Source organism: Halichoerus grypus, chromosome 2, assembly GCF_964656455.1.
Source record: "Halichoerus grypus chromosome 2, mHalGry1.hap1.1, whole genome shotgun sequence".
Classification (NCBI taxonomy): Eukaryota; Metazoa; Chordata; class Mammalia; order Carnivora; family Phocidae; genus Halichoerus; species Halichoerus grypus.
The window spans coordinates 178,482,068-178,507,532 of NC_135713.1; the positions used below are offsets into that span (position 1 = coordinate 178,482,068).

General features: G+C 43.3%; 1 protein-coding gene and 1 long non-coding RNA gene across 2 annotated transcripts; one reads left to right on the forward strand and one right to left on the reverse strand.

The window, feature by feature from the left end:
- Positions 1-362: 362 nt before the first annotated feature.
- Positions 363-25,101, reverse strand: DGKE (diacylglycerol kinase epsilon). The gene is made up of 13 exons (XM_036106150.2): positions 24,945-25,101; positions 24,054-24,530; positions 16,421-16,580; positions 14,308-14,427; positions 12,381-12,524; positions 11,945-12,102; positions 11,527-11,578; positions 10,302-10,415; positions 8,985-9,056; positions 6,560-6,687; positions 6,215-6,326; positions 5,638-5,831; positions 363-2,030 (listed from the first exon to the last, which is right to left on the reverse strand). The coding sequence occupies exons 2-13, from the start codon at positions 24,506-24,508 to the stop codon at positions 1,928-1,930; spliced, it is 1,812 nt and encodes a 603-aa protein (XP_035962043.1). The 5' UTR covers positions 24,509-24,530; positions 24,945-25,101; the 3' UTR covers positions 363-1,927.
- LOC118544367 (uncharacterized) lies at positions 14,422-20,601 on the forward strand. Its single transcript, XR_004921546.2, has 2 exons — positions 14,422-14,704; positions 20,469-20,601. It is a non-coding gene; the product is annotated as an uncharacterized LOC118544367 (long non-coding RNA).
- Positions 25,102-25,465: the final 364 nt, after the last annotated feature.

Consider the following 25,465-nt stretch of genomic DNA (forward strand, 5'->3'; position numbering starts at 1 on the left):
GCGGAGCAGGGAGCCCGATGCGGGGCTCGATCCCAGGACGCTGGGATCATGACCTGAGCCGAAGGCAGACGCTCAATGACTGAGCCACCCAGGAGCCCCGAATTTTTATTTCAAAAAATTTGTAAAAATGGACTTTTGGGTAAAGACAAGAATGAATGTGCATTCAAGTTTGTATACTCTGCCCCAGGCTACCAAAACCATGTGGTAGGAATCCTCTATTCTGCTTTCTGTCCACAAGCACCTGACCCAGAGCTTGCCACACAGTTTGTCCTGCCGTAGACCAAGGACCATCATCTGTGAAACTAACTCAAAGCTGTTATTTTATCTCACTGCTGTGTCAAAAAACAACACAGGATCATACATTTTGGAGTGCCGCACTTTAAATTTTATTAAAAAACAAGCAAACGTTTCCAACATATCAAATGCTTTGATTCACATTTCTCTCTGTAGGCATCGATCACGGTGCAGAGCAAACACAACAAAGTGAGTAACGCAGGGTACTTAAGCAGTAGGTATGTGGCACTGTGGCCAGGGGTGGGGAGAAAGTGCAAAGGCCAGCTGGTGTGCGTGGCTGGAGCCATCCCCAGTGTTGACACCGTGGGCTCAGAGAGCCAGTTCAGCCAGCTCACCTGCGAGTGATCGAGGCCAAGGATCCAGGCTGCTCTGAACGTGCAGAAAACAGAATTACAAATCACAGTGCCCATTCCGGCAGGAATGTTCTCACACGTGGCAGTCTGTGCACGTGACAGATGCCCTGTCGCCTGGACAGTGTAAGGGGAACAAGGGCAGCAACCTAACTTCCCATCTCCTTTCCAACTTCCCACATCAGTCACCAAAAAGCACCACACAGTGGAAATTTCCTACGGTTGATCCTGCGCAGGGCGTCCTGCGTGGACACTTCGCTTTCGTGGTGAGGCAGCCCAGGAAGCGAGCTGCAGAGAGGAAGTGTCTAGCATCGGCAATACGCTCGTATCTACGGCTTCTGACGTTTCTGCAGGTGACTAGGTTCAATCATTTAAGTTTTGTGAACTTCTGTATGAGAGAGGGACATTTTTGGATTCTTCCTCCAGATCCTTGGCATGTCCCTTTTGGATCCCTGCAAGCCTCATGCATGACTACAGGCAGGGTGGTGGGGGTAAAGGCGTGTGTGTATTTACAGAACTGAAATTAACTAAATACTCAGACCATTTCTACACTAAAATTAGAAACAGGAGGAACGGAGGTTAAGCCAGTGCTTTACTATTCAACAAAATGCCTTTAAAACTTGAGAAATAGCCCAATAGTCACATTCCAAGCAGCAACCGAGACCACCGAAGTATTTTTCACCAAAAAACATGAGGTTTCTGAATATGTACAAATCAGCAGAAAATGAACCAGCTGACAGAAGTCATTAGAATAGTGGCTTCCAAACCCTTAAAAAAATAGTGGAATCCTTTTTTTTCAAAAAGAGGAAGAATTTTATCTACCGAAATCTTATCTGAAGCTGCGTCCAGCAGGGGGCTGCACCGAGTGAAGCGAGAAAGCAGGAGCCCCTGGGGGTCCACTCCACTGGCCCCCAGCACTGCTTGTTCTCTGAGACTCCATGGATCACAGTCCAAAACCTGTTTCCACGGAAGGATCTGAGGCTACCAATTTTTATGTAATTGAGTCTAGACGGATACATGAATTTGGAGAGGATAGGAACAAACTGTTCATAGAATTCCTCTAGAAGAATGATCTGGGGGAAGAACTCAGTGGAGTGAAGGAAAAACAACTTTAAGAACACCCAATTCAATTTTTCTACAAGGTATCCATCCAGCAAAAGCCCTGGGTGAACACGAGGTACAGACCAGTCGCTTGAAAAATGTCAGTGTGCATCACGAGCACCCGAGATGCCTGTGAATAAAACCGGAGATGTCTCTGTCCCATCTCCGGAGACACTGATTCCTCAAGTCAGGGGCTGGGCTTCGGCATCAGAGGCTGTCAGCGCCCAGGGGTTTCTGAGGCTGCAGGCAACGTGCAGATCACACTTTGAGAAACAGGAGACAGGCCTTAAAGGGAAAATTTGAGAAAGGCAGGGGCATATTTTAAAAGCAAAACCAAAACCACTGCTTCCATCTTGTCGCTGAGAACATACCTTCATTCAGACTGGGACAGAGTAACAACACTCTTTTCTCTTTTTAAATTCCTAGATATTTTTTAAAATAAATCTACTTATAGTCCATTGTCCCAAATTAGGTAGAATTAAAAAAACCTCCAAATATAAAGTGCTGGTTCTTGCTTCAATATTATCATTTCAAGGAAAAACCACGCAAAACTATCACCTATTCTATTGACCTTTTTGGCCGAACAAGTAAAGATTATGTATTCGGATCCACATGAATCTGTAAATTAATAAACCTTTAAAGTATTCTAGTTAGTGCAAATTTAAAATTCCATAATATACAGTAAATACAATTTTGCTTTATATTACAAATGCAAACTATTTTTCTTTTGACATGCTGGTAGTATGTCAAAGGACTTTACAATTTCTGAGTCACAGAATATTTTACAACTCTAAGTAGGCAAACATTTCAAAAAGCAAATACTACATGTTTTGACACACCCTACAAAAATAAAAATAAATAATTCTGACTATATAAAATTTTTATAAACATTAGCTACATTAAGGTTCACAGCTAATTGTTGCAGAAAACCTAAAACTCATTTAAGATCATGTAATCTATCAGACAACCTGTATTTTAAAACACAAGTCAGTTTGATTTCTACTGAACATAACAAAGCACTGAAATTATCACCATCTACTTATGGGATCCATATGAGCTGCCAGGTACTTCGTGTTTAAGCCGCTAAGCTGAAGGAGTTGGGAATGCACCAGGACAGCAAAGGATGAGAGAAATCTAAAGACAGACACGGAGATATGCTTTACTTCATATATTCCTTCCTGAGAATGTAGAATTTGTTATTGTGTTTAAGTCAGGACGATTTAAAATGGAACAGGAAAATATTATGGCAAATTATTTTTGTGAAGCACAGAATCCCTGGTGATGTCGACATCTGCTACTCTAATGTGTAACTTGCAAACAGGAGCCTTGTAAACTGACCTCATTTAAAACAAGACCTATGTCTACCCATTTATTTGAAACGCTGGGTACATGTGCCTAAAAAGTAAATGGACTTTGCTAAAATGGTATTTTATGTTATGGTATTCAGAAATAACTTTCCCAAATGAAAATGAAGTCTGAATGACTGAATAAGGCAAGATAAAAACCTTCATGAACAGTCAGTAGGTGAAAAAACCTCACTGGATTATGAAAATTGAAAAAACAATTTGTTTAAATACACAAGGGTGTTATATATAGATCTGTTCTAAATCCAATGTAACATTATGGTTAGAGTATGGTTTTAACCAAAAAAATAGTTATTTTGATTATTTTAATTCTGATATCCCAAACTATCTACTTTGATTCTACAATTAGCACTATGGAATTATATTATAGATAAATTACAGTCTAAAGCAAAGTGAATTTAACAGTATATTTATAAAATGTGACTTCTGTAACAATGCTGACCATGAGTTAAGGAATAAAATTCATTATACTCAAAACATGATCAGTCCATAAAAGAAAAATCTATAAAACTCTCCCATCAACCTTGACAAAGCTGTATGAAAAAGATGAAAAGAGATTTGCTCACAAAATCTTTCAATACTAGAATTTAGCATCTCCTGTTGAGATCTGGAAGAGGTCAATTTAAGCAGAAAAAAAGTATTTTATATATATATAATGCACTGACTACTGTATCACAACTAAGTTTTTCCTTCAAGACATGGCCTCAGCCTGAGTTTATGGCAATTCATGAATGACAGATCCATAACAGATCCTTAAAGGAAGCTAATGGTGTTTTGGGGGATACATTCTAGTCTTTCAGAGATTAATGTCATGAAAGACCACCAAGCCCACAGAATGGGCCATTTGTTAGGAAAACACCAGGCTGGAGGCCCAATGGGTCTGCCTCATTGGCCTGAGGGCGCAGGCTGGTTCACACCAGAAGAGCGCCCTCTAATGGGAAACCATGAGACTAGCCCTTCAATAAGTTTTTGGCAAATGAGGGTCAGATAAAAGAATGAAATGAAACTTCCAGTTACGCAAAAGTTGTTTGCCAGGGCTTTCGTTCCCCTCTTTTAAAAAAAGATTAAGTAATATTTCTGAAGAATGAGAATATCTGGATAACATGTATGTCAGGAGAATTAAATTATGGGTGTTAATTAGTCAATAGGCTATATTTCTGATTGTGACTAGCTGAATTTATGTGATAAATTTTTTTTTAAAACATTTTATTCATTTATTTGACAGAGAGAGACACAATGAGAGAGGGAAACACAAGCAGGGGGAGCGGGAGAGGGAGAAGCAAGCTTCCTGCTGAGCAGGGAGCCCGATGCGGGGCTTAATCCCAGGACCCTGGGATCATGACCTGAGCTGAAGGCAGACACTTAACGACTGAGCCACCCAGGCACCCCTGAATTTGTGTGATAAATTTAACTTATTAAATAGAGCCATATATTGTAAACACTAAACACAAGTATACCACAATGAAGAAAATAAATAAAAAAAATAATCTCTCATTATAAAATAAATATGATATAAACATTTTAACACAGGATTCTGTCCGATTTCCCAAGAGGATTTCTGTTAAGTACTCTGGATATAAAAGACTACTATACTTCAAAATACTACAAGACCACTGAACTTTTAGAAGTTACCAATCATTATTGAACTTTTTTTGAACAATTACTATGACTAATAAATTTTCTGTAGTACTTTTTTGAATTGTGGATACTGTCTTTTACTCAGAAGAAACTGGTAAACTGTCCAGTTCAGAAACCCTAATTTTCACTCCAAAGTGCTCTGAATGTTAATCTTTACCAATTTACCTAGGTGGTTGTCTTCTGGCTACACGGGGTCATAAATGAGATGCTGAATTCCAGCTCAATGTGGTCATTAACAGGGTTAAGCAAGCAACATTTGGGGGTCTGAAAATGCTCTCAAGATAAAAATTATAACAGAAAATTTAAGTATTGTCTTTCTTTAACACTTCTCCTTGTAGGTTTCCTAGAAATAGATCCTTATGGATCCACTCAGTGCTGGGCTGCAGGAAGTCTTCGGAGACAAGCTGCAGGAGGAGGGCCCGCATTACCCATGCTGGTTTGACACGAATCATCTCCTTTCAAAAAAGCAGGTTCATTTTTAAAATGTTATGGTGTCACCACGTTAAGAATTAAGATGGCAACGATTTTCCACCTACATCTTGCTGGACGTATAATGTGTCCATCACATGTGTATTTGAGAATAAGGAATGAGGGCGCATGGCTCAGAGCGAGTCCTACTCTCAAACAAAAAGCCCCGAGAAATACCTCACCTTTGAGTAATTAACGTTCTGTGACTTTTTAAAGTTAGTTCAATACGACTGGGGTGTTTTGCTGAAAAAGGAACAGGCGTCTGTAAATAACTGGAAATTTGGCTGTTTCTGGAATGCTATTTACATAAACGTATCCCATTACACTACTGGTGAAATTAAGACTAAACAGTTGATAGGGAATTTCTAACTTTTAGATGACCATGTATCTACGTGTGTGTGAGGATTCTCCTCTAAACTTGCATTTCCTCATCCGTCAACTCGGTTTCCTTTATGTCCTCTTGATCTGAAGTACTGGAGATGTCCTCATCCGTCTGTTCTCCAGAGAAATACAACATCAGTGCGTGTGTCTTGTGAGTTATGGTGACAGTGCAGGGCCCCTGGGCCCACGGCTCCCCATCCACCTGCATTGGCATCATGGAGCACTTCAAAATCAGCTGGTATTAGGGAACAAATAATGAGAGGAAAGTCAGTCCCCTGAAGTTCAGAAAGGTCTTCCTTAGTACTATCATCCACAGTCCCTTAACCCCTCTTAGGGACAAGTCTTTGCACTTCGTTCTCAGAGAACTAATCTGAATACACCTTTACTCATCAACTGTTTAAGGGATCCTTTCCCACGGAAAGCTCTGGTTCTCCCACACGTCCTGTCCCCTCCCCATCACGCCCAAGCCTTGGCGGACGCTGAGCAGCAGTGAGACTGTAAAGCACTGTGCTAGGGAAGCTGTAGCGGGCAGGTCTTTTTCTAGGGCGCAGTGGCTTAGAAACGGACTCGGACAAGTAGTCTCCGCGCGTATGAAGCACAGAGCAACATCCCACCTACCCGCACGGTGTGCGCCTGTCCTATTCGAAAGGGGTTTGCCAGTTTCACTTGGATCTGAGCACAGTGGAAAGAGCCGTACACGCCGACGACCTCCAGCACACCGTCGTCATGCCTGCGGGTGGGCAGAGGAAACACGGGGACTACGTGAGGCAATGGCGGAGAATCAGCCCTGTGAGGACAATTACGTTTTCACGGAGGTGGACAACCAACTGGTTAAATATTCCTATTAATGAGGTAGGCAAACCAGAAAAACCTTTAGAGAAAATACGAAGAGCCTACAGAGAGCACGGGACGAGCTGCTTTAAAGGAAACACGGCACCCCACAGCGGCCACCCGTGCACCCACCTGGCGAGAGGGTACGTCTCGTCTCCCATCCCTTCCCACAGTCTGCAGCCGCCGCCCCAGTAGCCGATGTTCAGAACTATGATGCCTTCCAGGTTGGGCAGTTCGACTCGCTCGCCGTCCAGCTCTAGCTTTAAAGAAATCCGAGCGGTTCGTTACCATGGGGCACAGCCGCTCAGGATTCACGGCCATTTCCATCCGCGCAGGTAAGAGACTACGGCCTACCGAGCACCCCCCCAACGACTCTGCCTTCCTCTTCAGTGCTTATTAGGTTAATTACAGCATTCTTTCTTACCAAGGTAAAATGGCACAGTTTTTGTTAGGTCTCAGTATCCTTTTCCAGCCTTCTCTAACGTGCTGTCCCGGAAGCACCCGACACTCTTCCAGAACTACTCCCTTCCTTGGCTTCTGGGAGCCGGACTCTCCTCCCCTGGGAACTCGTCCTCATCACTACCGAGAGCCCAGCCCTGCCTCACACTAGCTCCTCCTGGGCTCCCCACTCTCCTCAGGCTGCAGACTCCGGAGGAAAAGCTCAGCCAGTGCCATGTCAGTAACCGCCGTAACTGCCACCTCAGTGCTGACAGCTCCAGCCTGCTGGTCCGGGAGAGGACCCGGGCCAGACCCGTGTGACCCACTGCCCGTCAAACACCTCCAACCGACCGCGGCCCCTGAAGCTCCTACACGCGGCACTGAGCTAACGTGGAGCATCTTCTCTGCGGCCCCTACCACCGACTTCCCAGGGAAGAGCACCCCCGGCCCCAGGTGCCTACGCCAGAAAGCTGGGGGTCATCTTTGCCTTCTTCACCTTTACCCTCCACTTCTAAGAACCTACCGTTTCCAACACTCCCAGTCCAGAATACCCTCAGCTCTCCCCTAACGTGTTCCTACGGGCTCTGTCTGCCCTCATCTCTCTCAGAGCGGTGCGACGGGCGCTTACAAAATGCAAGCATGCCATCCCCTGATGACAGCCCTTCAGGGCTTGACTCATGCTTGGGATGAAATCCAAGTTCTTTAAAAGGCCAATACGGTCCCTCTGAGATTTGGCCTCAGCTCTCGCCACTTTCCCTCCCGCAAGCCGTCCTCCAGCTTGAACTCACGCAAATACACCATGTTCTCTCTTACTTCTGGATGTCTGCACGTGCTCTTCTTAGCTGAGAACAATTTTCTTCTTTGGGGATGGGGCAGCAAAGCAAGGTTTACTGAGCGATAGTAAAGTTTACTGAATGACAGAGTAAAAAGCTCTCAAAGAGGGGACCCAAGAGGGTTGCCCAGCCTTGAACAATTTTCACCTCCTTTTGCACTTCTTCCAGAGAGACTGGTTTCAGTCACTTTCCCTAGACAGTCGCTCTTACTTATTCTCATCAGACCGAATACCTTCCTTCTCATGTCACCCCTCACACTGCCATGTGGCTTAGACGTCTTCCTTCTCTCTACACCGTACACTCAGGAGAGCCGGGGATGTACCACGGTACCCCCAGTCCCTAGGACAGTGCCTGGCCTTTGGTAGGTGGCTTCACAAATACTATTTGTATAAATAAAATAACAGACACACACAAAAATAAAGCGTTACCATGTCTGCTTCACTCTACCGATGCTATCAGAGTCCAGGACAAAGGAAATATGATAAAGCGGAAGGGAACTGTTTTTACGGCAAACCTTGCCGTTCGTCCCGTGCCTCAGCTGCAGTCTGTGAGCTCAGTGTCAGCCTGATGGCCTCCTCCCGCCCTGGCCTACGTATCATCAGGCTCCTCCCGTCCCCTGCTCCTTGCTCTCTTTTTTCCCAAGCTATCTGCCTGACTCTTCCCCTTTGACTTACTTTACTAGTTCTAGGTTTCTCTGTATTAATGTCTTTGTCGGTGTGGTCACCCATTAGATTCTTTCTGGAAGCGAGCAAGGAATATATACAAGACTTTGCCGTATCAGATACTGTAGCAATAAGCCCTCGTTAATATCCTACTTTTACTGCTCATACATCTTTACTCTGCTTTAGTATATAAGACAGACACCTCAGCCACAGTATAAATTACACCGTGCGTTTCCACTTCCCCTAGAGTCCCTGACGAGTCAGGAGCTGCGTGAGACTGCTTTGCCTGTGCCATCAAGTACAAGTGGAAGCTCTTCAGCATCAGTTCAACTGACTGGAGGTGGATAAACCTGGGTTCGAATCCTGGTTCTATGTGTATTTGGGGACTGTGTGAATTTGGGCAAATTACTTAATTCCACAGTTTTCTCCTCTGCATAATGGGAATATAATGGTACCTGCCTTATACGGTTGTGGTGACCATTTAGGGGAATAATGTGTATAAAGCACTTAATAAAGTGCCTGGCACACAATAAATACTCCGTGTATGTTAGCAAAATATGTTAACAGAAAATTCAGCATTTTTGTTAAGAAAGTTTATAATCACCTAAAACTTCAAAAGCTTACCTCAACTTTTTTATTCAAATCTTTACATTCTTGCACTAGACAGTCTTTGGTTCCATAGAATAAGTAAACAGCCTATGAGAAATGGATAGAAAAGGGGATATTAAAGCAACCTAATAAACCCTGTAAGCAAGACAAAGACACTGTAGCAAAGTTTCCTGACATTTCCTGACACGACCGTTGAGCCATGTTTCCTTAGAGTGGGCCCGATTCTCATGGGAAGAATGGGCACCGTTACTTTTGAGCTGAATTAGCCCATTTTTCACAGGGAATGTGAGATAGGTGTAGTTCGTGCCTAAATGGTGTTTTCTCCCAGTTTATCCAAAAAGCTGCATTTTATAAAGAAATACTATATTAAAATTAGAAAATTCTACCTTTTCCTAATACTTCAGATTACTTACTGAAAGGAATACAGATCAATCTAGTGAACATTTTATAATCACTTTTGAATATAGAAAGGTTGATAAAAGCACTGAGATGTGAATTACTAATCATACAAACAGCAACACTTACTGCCTTAGTAACTATATGAATAAGAGGAGACTCTGTTAATTTGAAATATCTGTGAAACAAAACCAGAAGGAAAACTTTTTGCATTTAATTTTCACATCCTGTTGCTCAATCACCAAAAGTCATTAAAAAAAAAAAAAATTCCAGGGGCGTCTGGGTGGTTCAGATGGTTAAGCGTCTGATCTCCAGGTCCTGCAATCGAGCCGCACGTTCGGCTCCCAGCTCAGTGGGAAGCCTGCTTCTCCCTCTCCCTCTGATTCTCCTCCTGCTTGTGCTCTCTCTCTCAAATGAATAAATAAAATCTTTGAAAAAAAAAATTCCAAAATCAAACTTCCACCAAAGGAAATCACTTGTACTAGAAATCAGAGTGATGATCATAGTTAAAAGCTGTGGTTAACAAATTGCTCCTTCTCTTACTTCATCTGCATTTTGCAGTTTTTTGAAGCTAAAGGAATCTCTTTTTCTACTATGATTTCACCAAAACTTTCTCCTGCCTAAAATTTCTTTCCAGTTTTAGTTGCCATTTAAATAAGATAAGCGATCATGTATCTTTCCATCTAGTTGCTACCTAAACAAAATGTGCTGTAAAACGTTCTCTGAATTATAAAAAGTGTGTCAGAATTATAAAATACTTCAATAAAATACATTTAAGGATCTAATTTGACAGTCTTACACAAAAACAGAGCAGGTAAATGTTTCCATAAGTAAGTTCTAGCTGAATCTACTTGAAAGGATGCTAGATAGAATTAAACTATTGATTTTTACTGTACCTTCGGTGATAAGCAGGCAATGTTATTTTATCCAACACACCTTATTAAGAATTCTGCTAGAAAACAGAGATGGCGCCTTCTCACGGTGAGCATGAAAATGGAGAGCCATGAGAGCATCAGGTCCAACGGAAAAATAGTTGTTCATTGTGAATTCCTGTGGGAAGGGGTAAGAGGAAGTGACAGATTATGCTTAGTCTAAGCCTGTGACATACGTTAAATATGTAAATCTTCGTCTTTATGTTCTTTGTGAAAATTTTACTTTCTGCATTTACTTTTCACTTAGAGCTGATATTATCCAGTGAAGTTTCTAGAACTAAAGCTTCAGTTCAAAGGCCGGTAACAATCCATATGGATTTCCCTTTGCTGTTCTGGTTAATCTGCTACGCACATCAGATCTTGCCGTCCAGCCCGGCTCTACTTCGCATACAGGCCCTCCCCGCCTGTGTTCCCATCACATGTGCTTTTTACTGTCATGGCAACTTGCAGGGTCCCCACTTCATCTATTTCCCACCCCGCACGGACCCGTCTCCATCTCCAGCTCTGTCTTGCTCCTGAGCACTGAGCCTGCATCTCCAACTCCTGTCCATGTGCCACAGCCTCGAGGCTGAGGGGCCCCAAATCTAACTCCTTTTCCTCTTACTCAAACTTGAAACTCTTTCTTATCTTGGTTGATGTCATTTCCATACATCCAGCCGTAACAACCAGAAATGCGGTATAATGAGTATCTTCTCTCCTCCCCTAATACCGATCAGCTGCCAGGTCTCCCTTAATTCCGTCTCTAGAATGTCTTCCGATTTCCTGCTGAGAGGCCCCTTGTTCTGCCCTCGTGCAAGTTTCCAGGCTATTTTCGCTCCATCCCCAGAGTATCTGCTAGAAAATACAGAGCTGCTATCTCCGCAGTAGTTGCTACCCAGGATTTGCATCCTCCAGGATCTACTTCCTCTGCCTGGAGAGTCTTTTGTTCCTTTTCCTATTGGTCTAAATTGTGTTTACCTTGTAAGGACCACCTCACACGTCCCTTCCCCTGAAATCTCTCCTGCCTGATCTGCCGGGGAGGCACTGAGTGCCCTTGCTGTTTTTTCCCCCACGGCCCTCTTTTGAGTCCGACGTGGGGGCTGAGCGTGTGGGTTTCTCCTCTGCTCCGTGAGCGGCCCCCGGCGGCAGTGAGCACCACGGCTCTGTCCCCCAGCACCGTGCCACCTCCGGACAGGGGCCGCTGCCTCACGGCTGTGGAAACCGTTGCAGCGGAGGCCCTAGACACATACCTTGGGCTTTCTTAAGTTGTAGTACCCTTTATTTGTTACTTGAACCCTCCACCTAAAAAACAGAAATTAAAAAAAAAAAGGTAGTTATTACCAAATTAATCGCCAGTTAACTATAATTATTACCAGTCAACTCTGGATGCCTGGAAATGAGGTTCTTCTATGAAAACAGCATTTGAAGAAATGAGCACATCAAAGCAACGACACAAATTACGAGGTAAGGCCTCAGGCTCACGAGACTCCAGTCCTTCTACGACAACACAATAGGCAGCAACAAAAGAAATGCCCAGCACCTGTGGATGAGTGCGGCTAACACAGTCTTATGTTTCAATTACACTGGAGCTACGTAAGTCTTCATTCTTAAACCAAACGATATTCCCGAAGCTCCAGAAGTCCACCTTTTGGGGGAAGTACCGCTCACCTGTCCAGTTTAATCGCATCCGCCTCCATCACGTTTCTCAAGACCTGCGCGACTGGGACCTCCCCGGCGTACCCCGTGCCCCAGCCCAAGGTGTTGGACAGATCGTTGCCTGTTCCCAGAGGCAAGACCGCGACCTGGGGAATGTACTTTTCTTGTCCCTAGAAAACGGGAGGTACAGGTTAGATTTTTCTCTTCAGACCACTTGTAGGCTCATAGTATTTGGTAAAACTCACAGACCAAAGCAAGAAAGACACAACGTAACAACTGTCTGTTGTTCTGCTGAAGGTTATAGAACTGCTTAGTCATGAAATTCAAAATTGCCAATGTCTTCTAACATTCCTCTGCATCATACAAAACAGAACCCGAAGAGCGCCTCGCGGTCTCGGAGCGGCTGAGCTACTGCTGTGAAAGGCACATAGGTCTTGCAGACAGATACCTTAATCTTCATTTCATCCACCGCATCCAGGACCCAGCCCACAGTGCCGTCCCCTCCACAGACAAGCACTCGGGCTGAGCGATAGGGAAGAAGAGTACAAAGCTGCAGGGCTTTGATGGGGGGAGTTTTAGTTACATCAAAAACCTAGAAATGAAAGAAAAGGAAAAATTATTTTTATCCAACACCATCCTCCATTTGTGAGGATGCTGTCCCTCCAGATGAGTACGGATATGGCTGAAGAACAGTCCTGGCTACGATGTGTTTAACAATATGCCAGATTCTTGATGTTCCTTGCGGCACATCCCGACACTGACCCTACTTAACGATGAGTGAGCCTCATTCTGTTGACCAGGAAGCTGAGGCGCAGGAAAGTTGAATAACTTGCCCGTGATTCCCCAATAATTACGTGCTGACATACAAATTCAATCCTATGGTGTGTCCATGATACAACACTGCCTCCTTCCTATTCACAAGAAACCAGAATGTGCTAAGTTTATCTTTAACCAGTACTTCATACTTTATCCTGGATTCTTCACATCCATTACTAGTGCAAGTCAGAGCATGTTTCTGGAAAAGTTTTGCTATATGCATAAAATGACAGAAAGATGCAAGGATCCTTGATATCTATAATTTTGTAAATGATCTAAGAAAATATTTCAAAAACCAAAAATGCCTGTTTATAAAAGTATTCAGTGTGGCATTATTTACAGTTGTATAATCTTAGAGACAAACTCAACCTCCAACAGCAGGAGACTGGATGAACATGATACATCCATTCAATTAATTATCTTCATCATTACATGTCTAATTATGAAGACTATATCACACCATGGACAAATATTAAGTAATTAAAACAATACAAATTTTAAATCTAGATTATTGTTACTATAATGTTAATATGGAGATGCACAGACAATTCATGGAAAGAACATGGACAAATGAAAACAACAGATGTATTCATGTGGGGAAACTGCAGGTGATTTTCTTTTCTTTTTATCATTTTTATAGTTTCCTTAAGTTGTACAATGTTGAAGGGGAAGAATACAAATTGGAAGGAAAAAAGTTACTGCATTTCTGATCGTTGCATGGGTTATTAACGTTTTTCAAAGTACAAGCTACTACCATGTAAACTCAATGGTGTGGTCCTTTAATTCTTATTTTTTAAATTGAGGTATAATGCGCATGTAACAAAATGCTCATTTAAAGTGAACAATTAAATGATTTTTAGTATGTTTACCGAGTTGTGCAACCACCACCACCATCCAGGTTAGAACATTATCATTGCTCCGAGAAGACCCCTCAGGGTCTGGGTGCAGTCACTCCCCATCTATAGCCCTGGCCTTGGGCGGCCGCTCGTCTCCTATCTCTGTGCACCTGCCTTTTCCGGACAAGCCCTGTAAGTGGAGCCACTCTCTCTGGGCCCTTGCACCTGGCCTCCTTCACTCAGCATGTTTTTGAGGCTCACCCTTGGTAACATGTATGCATCAGTACTTCGTCCCTGCTTCTCATGGAGTTACATTCCCTTGTGTGGGAACAAATTTGGTTTTATCAATTTGCCGGCTGATGGACAGCTGGGCTGTCTCCACTTTTTGGCTATTATGGATATCGCTGCTATGAACGTTTGCGGGACACATGCTTCCATTTCCCTCGGGTCGGTTGCTAGAAATGGGATTGGTAGGTGGTATGGTGAATTTATGTTTAACTTTTCAAGAAACTGCTGCACTGTTTTCTAAAGTGGCTACACCATTTTACATCCCCACCATGAAAGCACCTCTTTCTCCATGTATTTGAATGGCTTGATACTTTTAAAATTCTTTCTGTAATTGAGTGATGACTGTTTTAAAGCATTAACCACCATTACAACGATGGAAAATGAAAAGCTAAACATGACAAGATTAACACAGAAAGAAATTTTCTCTTTAGTTACCTGGACTGGGTTTAGGAGAATCCGAAATTCTCCCAGCAGCCCTTCTCCCATGTTCGTCCCACTCCGAGAGTTGGCCAGGATTATTAACGGGGTCCACTGCTTTCCCAGCTTAGAGCCTAGCTAAAAAAAATTAATGCCAGTGGAAAGGGTTTAATATCTCAAAGATGGCGAGCAATAAAATGTTCATTTCTCGGTAACAATAGTGCTGTAAATTTGCTGGGAGAAGAACTATCTCAGTACAATGAATACAATATATAAATCAAAGAATTCTAGGAATGGAAAGTGAACTCATAGATGAATAATTTAACTCGCACTTATTGTACTAATTCTCTTCTCCATTATTCTAGATAAGTCACCTGGTGATGCCTGGATACTCATGGAGGAAGGAACTAACAAGGTAGCCCATTCCACTACTAACTCAAATTGTTAGCAAGTTTTGACTTAAACAGAGTTAAAAATCTGTCTTTCAATAACTTTCATCGTTCTAATTTTGCTTCCTAAAGCTACAAGAAATAATTTTATTTGTTCTTCCACTGAACTTGTGCTCAAACACCTGAAGCATTAGATCTTTTATCAGTCTTGTCTCCTAGGTGATCCATTTTAGGTTCTTTCAACTGTTCACAGAATGGACACAGATTTTCTCTGCTTTTACCTTGACTGTCCTTCTCTGGATGTATTCTAATGTATTTTAGTTTGCAAGTTTTTTTTTTTTTAAATTAAAAAAAAAAATTAAAAACCGGGTACTCAGAATTAAGATTCAAGAATCCAGATTTGCACAAAGGCCAAAGTCAAATGAAATTCATGTTCCTCTAACCTTTCCATTTCTTTCTTCTCCCCTTCTCCTTGTGGATGTAAACATGAATGGAGATGTTCCACAGTCTTACATAGCGATTCTCATCCCTCAGGATCTCAGATTGAATTTAGATACATTAGGGGATTGTATGTTTAAAAAATATGTATCATAATATTAAAAATTTTTTTAAGATTTTTATTTATTTATTTTAGAGAGAGAATGAGCATGCATGAGCTGGGGCAGGGCACAGGGAGAGGGACAAGCAGACTCCATGCTGAGTGAGGAGCCTGGGCTCGATCTCAGGACCCTGAGATCATGACCTAAGCCAAAATCAAGACTCAGACACTCAACTGACTGAGTCACCCAGATGCCCCAATGTTTTTAAATTTTAAAATGCCTTTTCCTTTGGCAGGAATACCGATAAAGATGACATTTAAGATATAAAATCCTAACTGGAAAAGACATAATTTAATTTCGAAATAAAATAGTTTAATTGGGGCACCTGGGTGGTTCAGTCGCTTAAGCGCCTGCCTTCAGCTCAGGTCATGATCCCAGGGTCCCTGTTCAGCGGGGAGTCTCCTTCTTCCTCTCCCTTTGCCTCTGCCCCTCCACTTGCTCGTGTGTTCGCTCTCTCAAATAAATAAATAAAATCTTTAGAAAAAATAGTTCCATTATTTTGGCATATTCAAGTAGGAAATAAATGCAAATTTTTATAGTTATCCCTTAAGAACTACATACAGACTGAGAGATATATTTCTATCAGTTTCCATACACATACATACTGCAAAGTGTCACTGACAGCTTTAATGTTCAAATTATTTGTAAGGAGCACTTAATGTGTACGGTAAACTTATCTCTAGGCAGCCTACATAAAGTTCTAAGTAGAAAAATTCTGTTAGAACAATGTGTGAGGAAAATCCATGCTTTCCTTTCATGGATAGTAATAATGAATTTCAAAGCTGGCTGTTTATCTGAATCATCTGAGGACCTTAAAGGAATACAGATTCCTGGGACCTGCCCTAGGCCCACTAAATCAAACCTGGTGAGGGAGGCGCACTCAGGAATCTGCATTCTCAAAAAGCTCCCCAAGTGACTCAGATGCAGGCAGTGACTGAGAAACCAGTAAGAGAACATTTCCAATTTCCCTTTAGACATGAAAGGACTCTAGAGCCAAACTCTGAGGCACCTCCCTGAACATGGGGCAGGGCTCTCCGGCCCGCTCTAAGGATTCTTCCCTCCGCACTTTGTACCTGTTGCACACTCGGGACTTCAGCGGCTTTATGAAAATCAATTACATAAGGAAAAATGAACTCTGATTACCACTGCATAATCCGTTTTTTTGTCTTTACGCATCTGATTAATAGAAGTCAAATAACTTGGGGGGATGATGAGGTTTCTGAATTCTCCAAAATCACATTTTTCATTCTTCAAGCTATTTTTCATGCACTCATCATGTACGGTTTTCTGACACCAAATGCACCTGAGGGAAGGAAGAAACAAAGACAATAATTAATTTTAAACCATAATTTTAATGATGTGTAAATCGATCGTTCTGTCAAAAAAATTAATAGTAATCTCATCACTATTAGACATAAAATCGAGCAAATAAAAGATTTATAACTCTCTACATAGTGAAAATGGGCAATCAAGTTTGAACATACTTGGCAGTGTAATCTAATAGTGGTTTTTAAAGTGTGGTCTGGGGCCCCCCAAAATCCTTTCAGGACGACTCTGAGGTCAAAATCACTTTAATAATAAGGGGCGCCTCGGTGGCTGAGTCAGTTAAATGTCCCTTTTCTTTTTTTAAGATTTTATTTATTTATTTGTCAGAGAGAGAGAGAGAGCGAGAGTGCGTGCACAAGCAGGGGAGCGATAGAGGCAGAGGGAGAAGCAGATTCCCGACTCTCTGCTGAGCAGGGATCCCAATGGGGAGCTTGATCCCAGGACCCTGAGATCATGACCTGAGCCAAAAGCAGATGCTTAACTGACTGAGCCACCCAAGCGTCCCAAGGTGTCCGACTCTTGATCTTAGCTCAGGTCTTGACCTCGGGGTCATGAGTTCAAGTCCCACACTGGGCTCTGCGCTGGACGTGGAGCCTACTAAAAAAAAAAAAAATCCCTTTAATGATACCAAGCTGTTATTCTATCTTCCTTCTCTCAAGAGTATACAGACCCAATGCAGAAGCAGACAGGAGAATCTAGGTGGCCTCTAAACCAAAAAAGCGTACCAAAAAAGTAAAACAGTGTCGCTCTTCTCACTGAATTTTCATTAAAATATTTTGTTACATTACTTAAAAAATGAATATTTAAATAGTTTCTCAGTTTTAATGTGTAACATGGTAAATGTCAGTAGACATAATCCACATAAACAAAAGTGGGTCTAGAACAGTGGTTCTGAATCTTAATTAAATGCCCCCTGGCCTGGGCTTTGGAGTGTTCCTCAGTCTAGTTTGTCCAGTTTGAAAACCTCTTAACTTATGACCATCTGTGAACCCTCTAGTAAATATAGCACAAGAGTCAATTTCTTGTTGGCAGTTAATACAAAACTAGTCTATACGTTTGCATTTGAAATACAGACAAAAGACATTTACATTCAGATTTGCCTCTCAGAATGGGTGTGAGGAACAAGCAGAGAATAGCGCTGGAAAAGGTCCTAGGTTTCCATTATTAATCTGCTAAGAATTTAATCCACTTACAGACAAGGCAGAGCTGACCGTACAAAAGCAGGCCCACAGAAAATAATGGTTATAATTAAATGAATTAAAAAAAAAAAAGAGGATAAAAGTCTTTTGCCCAAGGTCAACCCTTTGGGACTTCTATTTTAAGGTTGTTTTTTTCCGATGGATGTTCAGATTTGCCAAGTGATTACTGCTATTTACTCAGGAGTCCTATTTACTGCTGAAAAAAGTGTTATCTGCAGGATCTGTTAGAAAGAAAACTGTAAAACAACTTGCATATGTTTTGTTAGTACTCACTTTCAAACTAAGCCTGAGAAACCACAATAGATTGCTTACTGCAGCCCAAGTCCACCAACCCCACCTACTGTGTGTGCTAGTCACTTTCAAATAGGGTACTGTTACTGAGAATAACCTGAAAGGGTCCCCCTGAATTATTTCACATTGCTGTCCTCTGGGAAGAAAAGTGGGACTGAGGGATGAGAAGAATGTTCCCCTTTTACTCTATATTCTTCCGTATTGCTGTACTGCTTGAGTTTCTAAAAACTAGAATATATTCATGAACTCCCTTTATAAACTTTTAAAATTATATTTTAAATAATATCAGTGTATCAGAAAGACAGAAAATAAAAATCATCCAGAGACAGTTCCTCTTAACTTTTTGATGTACTTCTCAGTTTTACTGTGCATATATGCTTGTTTTTCAGGATAGATATGATGTGTGTATATATATATCCGGACAGTACTTTTCTTTCCATGTTCTCATGAATGTTGTTCTATGCCATTAAATTTTTTATTTTTTTAAAGATTTTATTTATTTATTTTGACAGAGAGAGAGAGAGAGACAGCAAGAGAGGGAACACAAGCAGGGGGTGTGGGAGAGGGAGAAGCAGGCTTCCCACGGAGCAGGGAGCCCGATGCGGGGCTCGATCCCAGGACCCCGGGATCATGACCCGAGCGGAAGGCAGACGCTTAACGACTGAGCCACCCAGGCGCCCCATCTTGTACTAGCTTTTAATAATTTCATGCACTTTTTATTAACGTAGGATATCAACCTCTTTTCTGTCACGTTTACTGCAAACTTGTTTCATGTACATCAGTTTATTTTTTGATAGATCTCTATTTCCCTTTGTGATTTATTTAAATGCTTTTATGCTCTGAAGTCCTTTACCATTTCCAAACTAGACACTCGCTTATCTCCCCGGCCCCCCACGCCCTCAATTCAGTTTTCATATCTCTGTCTTTAATTCAGTGCTTCTTCTGGGGCTACAGGTTCCACTGAGAATCTCATGAAAGTATCCGGATTTCTTGGAATCTTAGCCGTCTGTGAACTAAGCGTCCCTGCTTTAATCCATCTGGTGTTTATTTTGGTATATAGTGTGATATGAAGATCTTGCTTTTCCCCCCAAGGAGTGCCTGTCCTAGCACAATTCATAAAATAATCTTTTCTATCCCTACTGATTTGGGACACCTTTATCATTTACTACATTCTCATCAATTTCACAAAAGATTCTTGTACCTAAAACGATGGCTATTATCAGCCTTTGCTCTGTAAAGGTAGAGCCAAAGGCTTGCTAGCTATGCAACATTCTACTTTTCCTTACAAATACCACATTCAAAACTGGGACTGGTCTCTTTATGTATTTTGGAATTAGTGTTTAAATTGATCTAGATTTCAAACCTGATGGGAAAATAAGACATTACTAATAATGTCTTGATATTTTAGTTTCAGCAATCATGTCATTGACTAATTGCTTATTTTTTTACTTTGAAAATTTTAACATACACAGAAGTCCAAAGTATAGCAAAATGACCGTAAGCCAACCCTTCACTCTGATTCTTAATATTTTTTTCCCACAGTTGCTTCATCTCTTTCGTGAACTCATACATTCCTGAATCCTTTGAAAGTATTATAGACATTATGAGATTTTACCTTTCACTACTTCAACAAGTATTTCCAAAATACACGGATAGTCTTTTTAAAATGTTTCGCATTAGAATTTTTTTCCTACAGTAAACATAGATAAGCCCACCACCTACATTTCAGCATTAATATGTTACTATAATTACTTTGTTACATTTCTATCCATCCATTAATCCACCTAATTTTTGGTGCATTTCAAGTAAACTGTAGATCAGGATACCTCCTAAATGCCTCACCAAGCAGGCATATCATTACCTAGAGTTCATCATTTATTTATAGGTTTTTTCTTTTGATGTGAAATTTACATGTGATGAAATGTACAAATTAGTACATTTGCTGAGTTTTGACAAATGAACATTTTCATGTAACTAAAACCTTTATCAAGACATAGAACGTCACCCTATGTGCCATTCTTGTGCAGGAGTATGACTGCTTTATTTTTTTTAAAAAGAAGCTTTACAGGGACGCCTGGGTGGCTCAGCTGGTTAAGCTTCTGCCTTCGGCTCAGGTCATGATCCCAGGGTTCTGGGATTGAGCCCCGTGTCAGCTCCCTGCTCAGCGGGGAGTCTGCTTCTCCCTCTCCTCCCTGTTTGTGCTCTCTCTCACTATCTCTGTCACTCTCTCTGTCTCTCTCAAATAAATAAATAAAATCTTAAAAAAAAATTAAAAAAGAAAAAAAGAAGCTTTACAAGGGGAAAAAAGAAACTACTGGCAACGGTGCTTATTATTTTCCGTAAAGCTACCTGTTGATGATGGCTCTCTTCTTTAGGTTGCTGGAAGAGGCGGCAGAACCACACGTCACGTTGAGATGTTCGTGTATGATATTCCCATGACAACAGGGGTTGGCCAACTATGAATGTGTCTGCCACCTGATTTTGTGAATAAAGTTTTACTGAAGCACAGCTATGCCCTTTCACTTATGTACTGTCTAGGGCTGGTTTTGTACTATGATGGACAGTGGGTTAAGTGTCCGCAAAGCCTAAAATACTTAGTGTTGGCTCTTTATAGAAAGTTTGCCCACCTCTGCTCTAGAAGATGATCTGGTATCTTTCACTGTTTCAGATAATGAATGAAATGAATAAATACATACCAAGAGAACACAGAAATATAAACTTTAAGATCAAAGCTGAGGGGCGCCTGGGTGGCTCAGTCATTAAGGGTCTGCCTTTGGCTCAGGTCGTGATCCCAGGGTCCTGGGATCGAGCCCCACATAGGGCTCCCTGCTCCGCGGGAAGCCTGCTTCTCCCTCTCCCACTCCCTCTGCTTGTGTCCCCTCTCTCGCTGTGTCTCTCTCTGTCAAATAAATAAATAAAATCTTTAAAAAAAAAAAAAAAGATCAAAGCCGAGACTAAAGTGGCCAATGTAATTACCTACTCAAAGTCAGAAGCTTTGTTTCATTAATCAGTGTGTGTGTGTGTGTGTGTGGTGGGGAGGGATAGGATGTAACGAAGAAAAAGTCTTATCAATAAAAAGGCACCTTAAGTTTTCTTAACAAGAGATGGAATACTATGAGGAAGAAAGGTTTATTTAAAGAATGTAACAAATACTCTTAACAAAATTCCCTATTTTAGTCAGAAGAGAGGTGGGAAGAAGAAAAGACCAGGAAAGGGGCGTAAGATACTAGGTGCAGAAACACATTCTAGTGATTGGGGGTAGATGAGGGAATACACACAGAAGAGAAAAAATTTATAGGGAAAGTAGAATCTGGCACAGTGCCTGACACAAAATAGATGCTCGCTATGTGAAAATTAAATAATGACCGAATGAGTATAAATTAAAGGGCCTGTGTCACTTATTCTGCAGAGCTGAAGTGGGCTGCAGGCTTTAAAATCAGTTATTACCTGAGTCTTTATAGTTCCCTTAAGTCTCGTACTTAGATTGTGGTACAGACATGGAAGGAGCCCTTGCCAGGGCTGGATAAAATCCAGAGAGGGACAGTCTGGCTTGTGTTCAAAGGTTCTCAATAGATATTTATTTTGTTTATTTTTCGGAAATATCTAATTCCTACTGAAGGTCATAGCAGACCGTAATCCTGCATAACATTATTGGCTAAAATAAATCAGAACATCGTGGAACATTCAGGACACTGTGCTCTTTTCTCCTGGGAATAGTAAACACTTCCTAAATTATACAGAGATAATTTCTACCATGGTTGAGGGGTTCTAGCATGCTGGGAAAAGACTGCTCAGTAACTGGTAAGAACAAGCTCGTGAGGAAAAAATCATCACGTTCGCTGTGCACAAAGGGAAGGATACCTCATTAAGGACAGAGGCTGATGTTGTAAAAGGTACATAAATATAGCAGTGGTCCTACAACTTTAGAATTACCTGCAGGGCCTGCTAGAGCAAAGATTGCTGGTCTCCAGGCCAAATTTCTGATTCAGTGGGTCTGGGGTGAAAGTAGGGTTGCCAGGAAAATAGAAGATGCTTGGTTAAATTTCAATTTCAGATAAACATTTTTTTTGGTATAAGTCTACCCCAAATATTGCAAATGTTTTATTTTGTTTGCTAAATCTGGCAACACCAGAAGGTGCATTTCTAACAAGTTTCCAAATGATGTTAATGCTGCTGGTCCGGGGAACCTACTTTGAGAACCACTAAAATATAGGATGTTATGTCATCATCGAGAAGGAAAGATTGGTACCTGGGGGTGAGTAGAAGATCAGGTAAGGGTTCCTGGAGGAAAGGGCATGAGATGAGTCTCTAAGGATGCCTAGAAACTAGCCAGGGGAGGAAAGCCTTGAGAAAGAGAAGGGCAGAACAAAAAAGCCTGATATTTGAAGGAAGGCACAGCCAGCTCGGCATTGCTGGTGCATCAAGTTTAACGCAGGTGGTAGAAGGTAACCCTGGAAGAGCAAGTGGGGTCCAGAGAGCACGTAAGACCCTGGGTATCATGGTAAGCACTGGAAGTTTACACTGAAAGACCATCAGGGTAAGTGATGGGAGCATCTGAAGGGGTTTACTAGGATTATTCGTTAAGGAGCATGGGAAGCACAGTTGAGATATTTATGGAAGCCATTTTTATCTAATTCTGCACAGACACAAAGAAGGGAAGGGAATAAGATGCAAGTCATGTCATCTTTCCAACTAATCGTAGGTTTTGAAAACTAAAGCTTACCTATAGAGAGAATTATGAAATTTACTTAAAGATGCTGGTAACCTAGCTCTCACAGATGCCAAAAGAACAATATCTAAATTTGAAAGATACCAAATAAAAACCAATGGTTATAAAACTCAGTAGTTGTTTAAAATACGTTTTTGAAAATTTTTCTTAAGTCTAAAGCTGACGTGTAAAATTGTTAAAAATAAGATTTAAAAATAGGTGTTGACCTAACAGTGCTCATGCTAAGTTAAAAAAAAAAAAGGGGATTTTCAAGTAAAATAAAAAATAAAGACAAAAATTAAAAAGTAACTTGACATCCAGTGTCAGCTTTCGAATCTAGCTCCTAAACACTTTTAGGGCCCTTTCCACTTGTCAGAAATTAAACTCATGACAATGAAAATGTCCAGACCTAACGCTGAGCCAAGGCTAGGAGTGCCTAATCCTAATCTGGGGGTTAGAAATCCCAGGTCTATTTTACTAGAAATCCAGAGGTCTATTTTACCACCGAGTAAAATTCTTTCAACTGTAAAATGAGAGCAGATGATCTGTGGAAGCAGCCTTCCTTCTTACCAACCTCTAACAAAGGCAAAGAGTGTCTTCCCTATTTTCAGACAGTATTTAAGAACATTAACGTGTTGTCCCGAGTGTGTATTCAGAAGCCGCTAAAATATTCTTGGCTTAACCAAAGACTCTTGTCTGAGATGCTACATGTCCTGGAAGGCCATTCGGCAAAAGTAGTGTCCCTCTAAGTGCTATCTTTCAGGACAGCACCGGTATCTAGATTTGAAAAAGATGCTTCCGATGCTGCCATGGAATGACACTTGTTTTCACTCATTTCCCCATTCATAATACCCCAAGGAGAAGGATCAGTTTGGTGAGTCTAGGGAAAAGCTAATTTGTCCATACTTGGATTCTCCCTACTTAAAATGGAGATAATCAATAGGAACAAAAGCTAAAATACAACACACCGTGGCTATGAAGTCTGCAGCACTCAGAGACCTCTGGATCCAAGTTAAGTGCCAAGTTTCATTATCCGAAAGGGCAAGCTGGCTGAGGAGTGGGGGCTGGGGATGTATCATCTGGGCAAATGACTACCGCAAAGCTGCCCTGCCTGTCCAATTCCAGGGACGTTTATGAGCTTGCTTCCTCGAAGTGGGCAGTTTAGGCCATTTGCCGAGATCAAGGTAGGCCTCTCCGCCCACTGCATGAAATCCTGACTCCGACGCCGCATTCTGGGGCACGAAGTCCTTACCTGTAATCGCAGAGCTTGGGCTGGCTGCCGCACTGCTGCTTGCAGACCACACAGGAGCTGCACAGGGGCACGTTGCCCCGGATCCAGTGGTGGGGCATGGCGTCCAGGGCCCTGCCGTCACTCTTGAGCATGATCTCCTTGCACGGGAAGCGCTTGTCGGCCTTCTTGAGGCAGCCCTCGTCCACGCGCAGCCCGCAGCAGTCGCAGAAGGCGCCCAGCAGAATGTGCTGCGCGCACACGCAGCAGTAGGTGGGCTGGCTGAACAGGTCCGTGTCGCGCCAACCGTGCTTGCTCTTGCGGAAGATGTCCCTGCGGTGCAGCTGGCGGCGCGACCGCTGGAGGCTGCACCAGAAGGTGATGAACACGGGCAGCAGCACCGAGCACAGCGTCCAGAGGACCAGGTGCCCGTCGGCAAACAGGCCCTCGTAGGGCGCCGGCCGCTTCTCCCCTTCCATCTTGTCCAAGGCCGATTTCTAACTGAGAGACAAACAGGCGGCGTCCACCCAGGGCTCGCGGTCCCCGCCCGCCCCCCGCCTTTCAGGGGACCCCGAGGGCGCCGTCCGCCCAGGGGGCCCCGCTGTCTCCAAGGAGGCGCACGCGCCGCGTCTTCCCGGCGGCCCGACCCGGCAGCCTCCCCGCGTCGGGCACCGGAGAAATGGACAGGCTGCCCTCGGCGGGGAGGCGGCCGCGGTGCTGGGCGCCCGGAGCTCTGGGCGCCGTGGCGCACGTGGGCCGCGCGGCGCCGGCAGCGTCCGTGACCGTTAGCTCGGGGCCCGCACTCCGCTCCCGGGCGCAGCCGCTCGGGCCGAGCGCGGCCTCCCGCAGGCCCCCACCCGCTCACCCCTCTCCCGAGGCCTCGCGACCGGCCCCCGCCCGCCCCTCGGGCCCTACCTCGCGTGGGCGGGGGCGCGGCCCCGGGACCCAGGGCTGGGGCGGCCCTCGCGCCGCCGCCCGCACGAGCCCGCCTCCGCAGCCCGCCCAGGCGCCGACGCCGCCGAAGGGCCCCGCGAGCCGTACGCACGCCGAGCCGGGCGGTGCGGCCGCGGGCGGGGGCGGGGCCTCCGGCGCGAGCCCCGGGGCGGGGCGGAGGTGTGAGGAGGGTCGCGGAGGCCGACGGGCCTGGGGGGACGGACCTTGGGTAAGGGTGGGGCCAGAGGAAGGGGCTGGGCCGTGGGCGTGGCTTAGGGAACGGTGGGCGGAGTAACAGTAAGGTCGGGGCGGTAGAGAGGATGCGAGGTTGAGCCGCGCCCGTGTGTAGCCATAGGAAGTTCTAGTATGAGTGATTTACCGTAAGCTTATCTGTGACCTTCAACTTCCCCCACCTCCCTCACTGTCTGGCCGGGTGGGAGCTGGCACGTTTTGAATGATGGAAGGGAGAATACTGGCAGTTTTGAGTGTTACATACCAAAAGA

What these genes read in the sequence shown, in the direction of transcription:
- DGKE (XM_036106150.2), bottom strand. Translation starts at nt 24,508, where the DNA reads ATGGAAGGGGAGAAGCGGCCGGCGCCCTACGAGGGCCTGTTTGCCGAC. An exon ending in AAAAAACGGATTATGCAGTG is followed by an intron (nt 14,428 to 16,420) that starts GTAATCAGAGTT and finishes AATTTTTTTTAG; the next exon opens with CTAGGCTCTAAGCTGGGAAA. An exon ending in GATGCGATTAAACTGGACAG is followed by an intron (nt 11,579 to 11,944) that starts GTGAGCGGTACT and finishes TCTGTTTTTTAG; the next exon opens with GTGGAGGGTTCAAGTAACAA.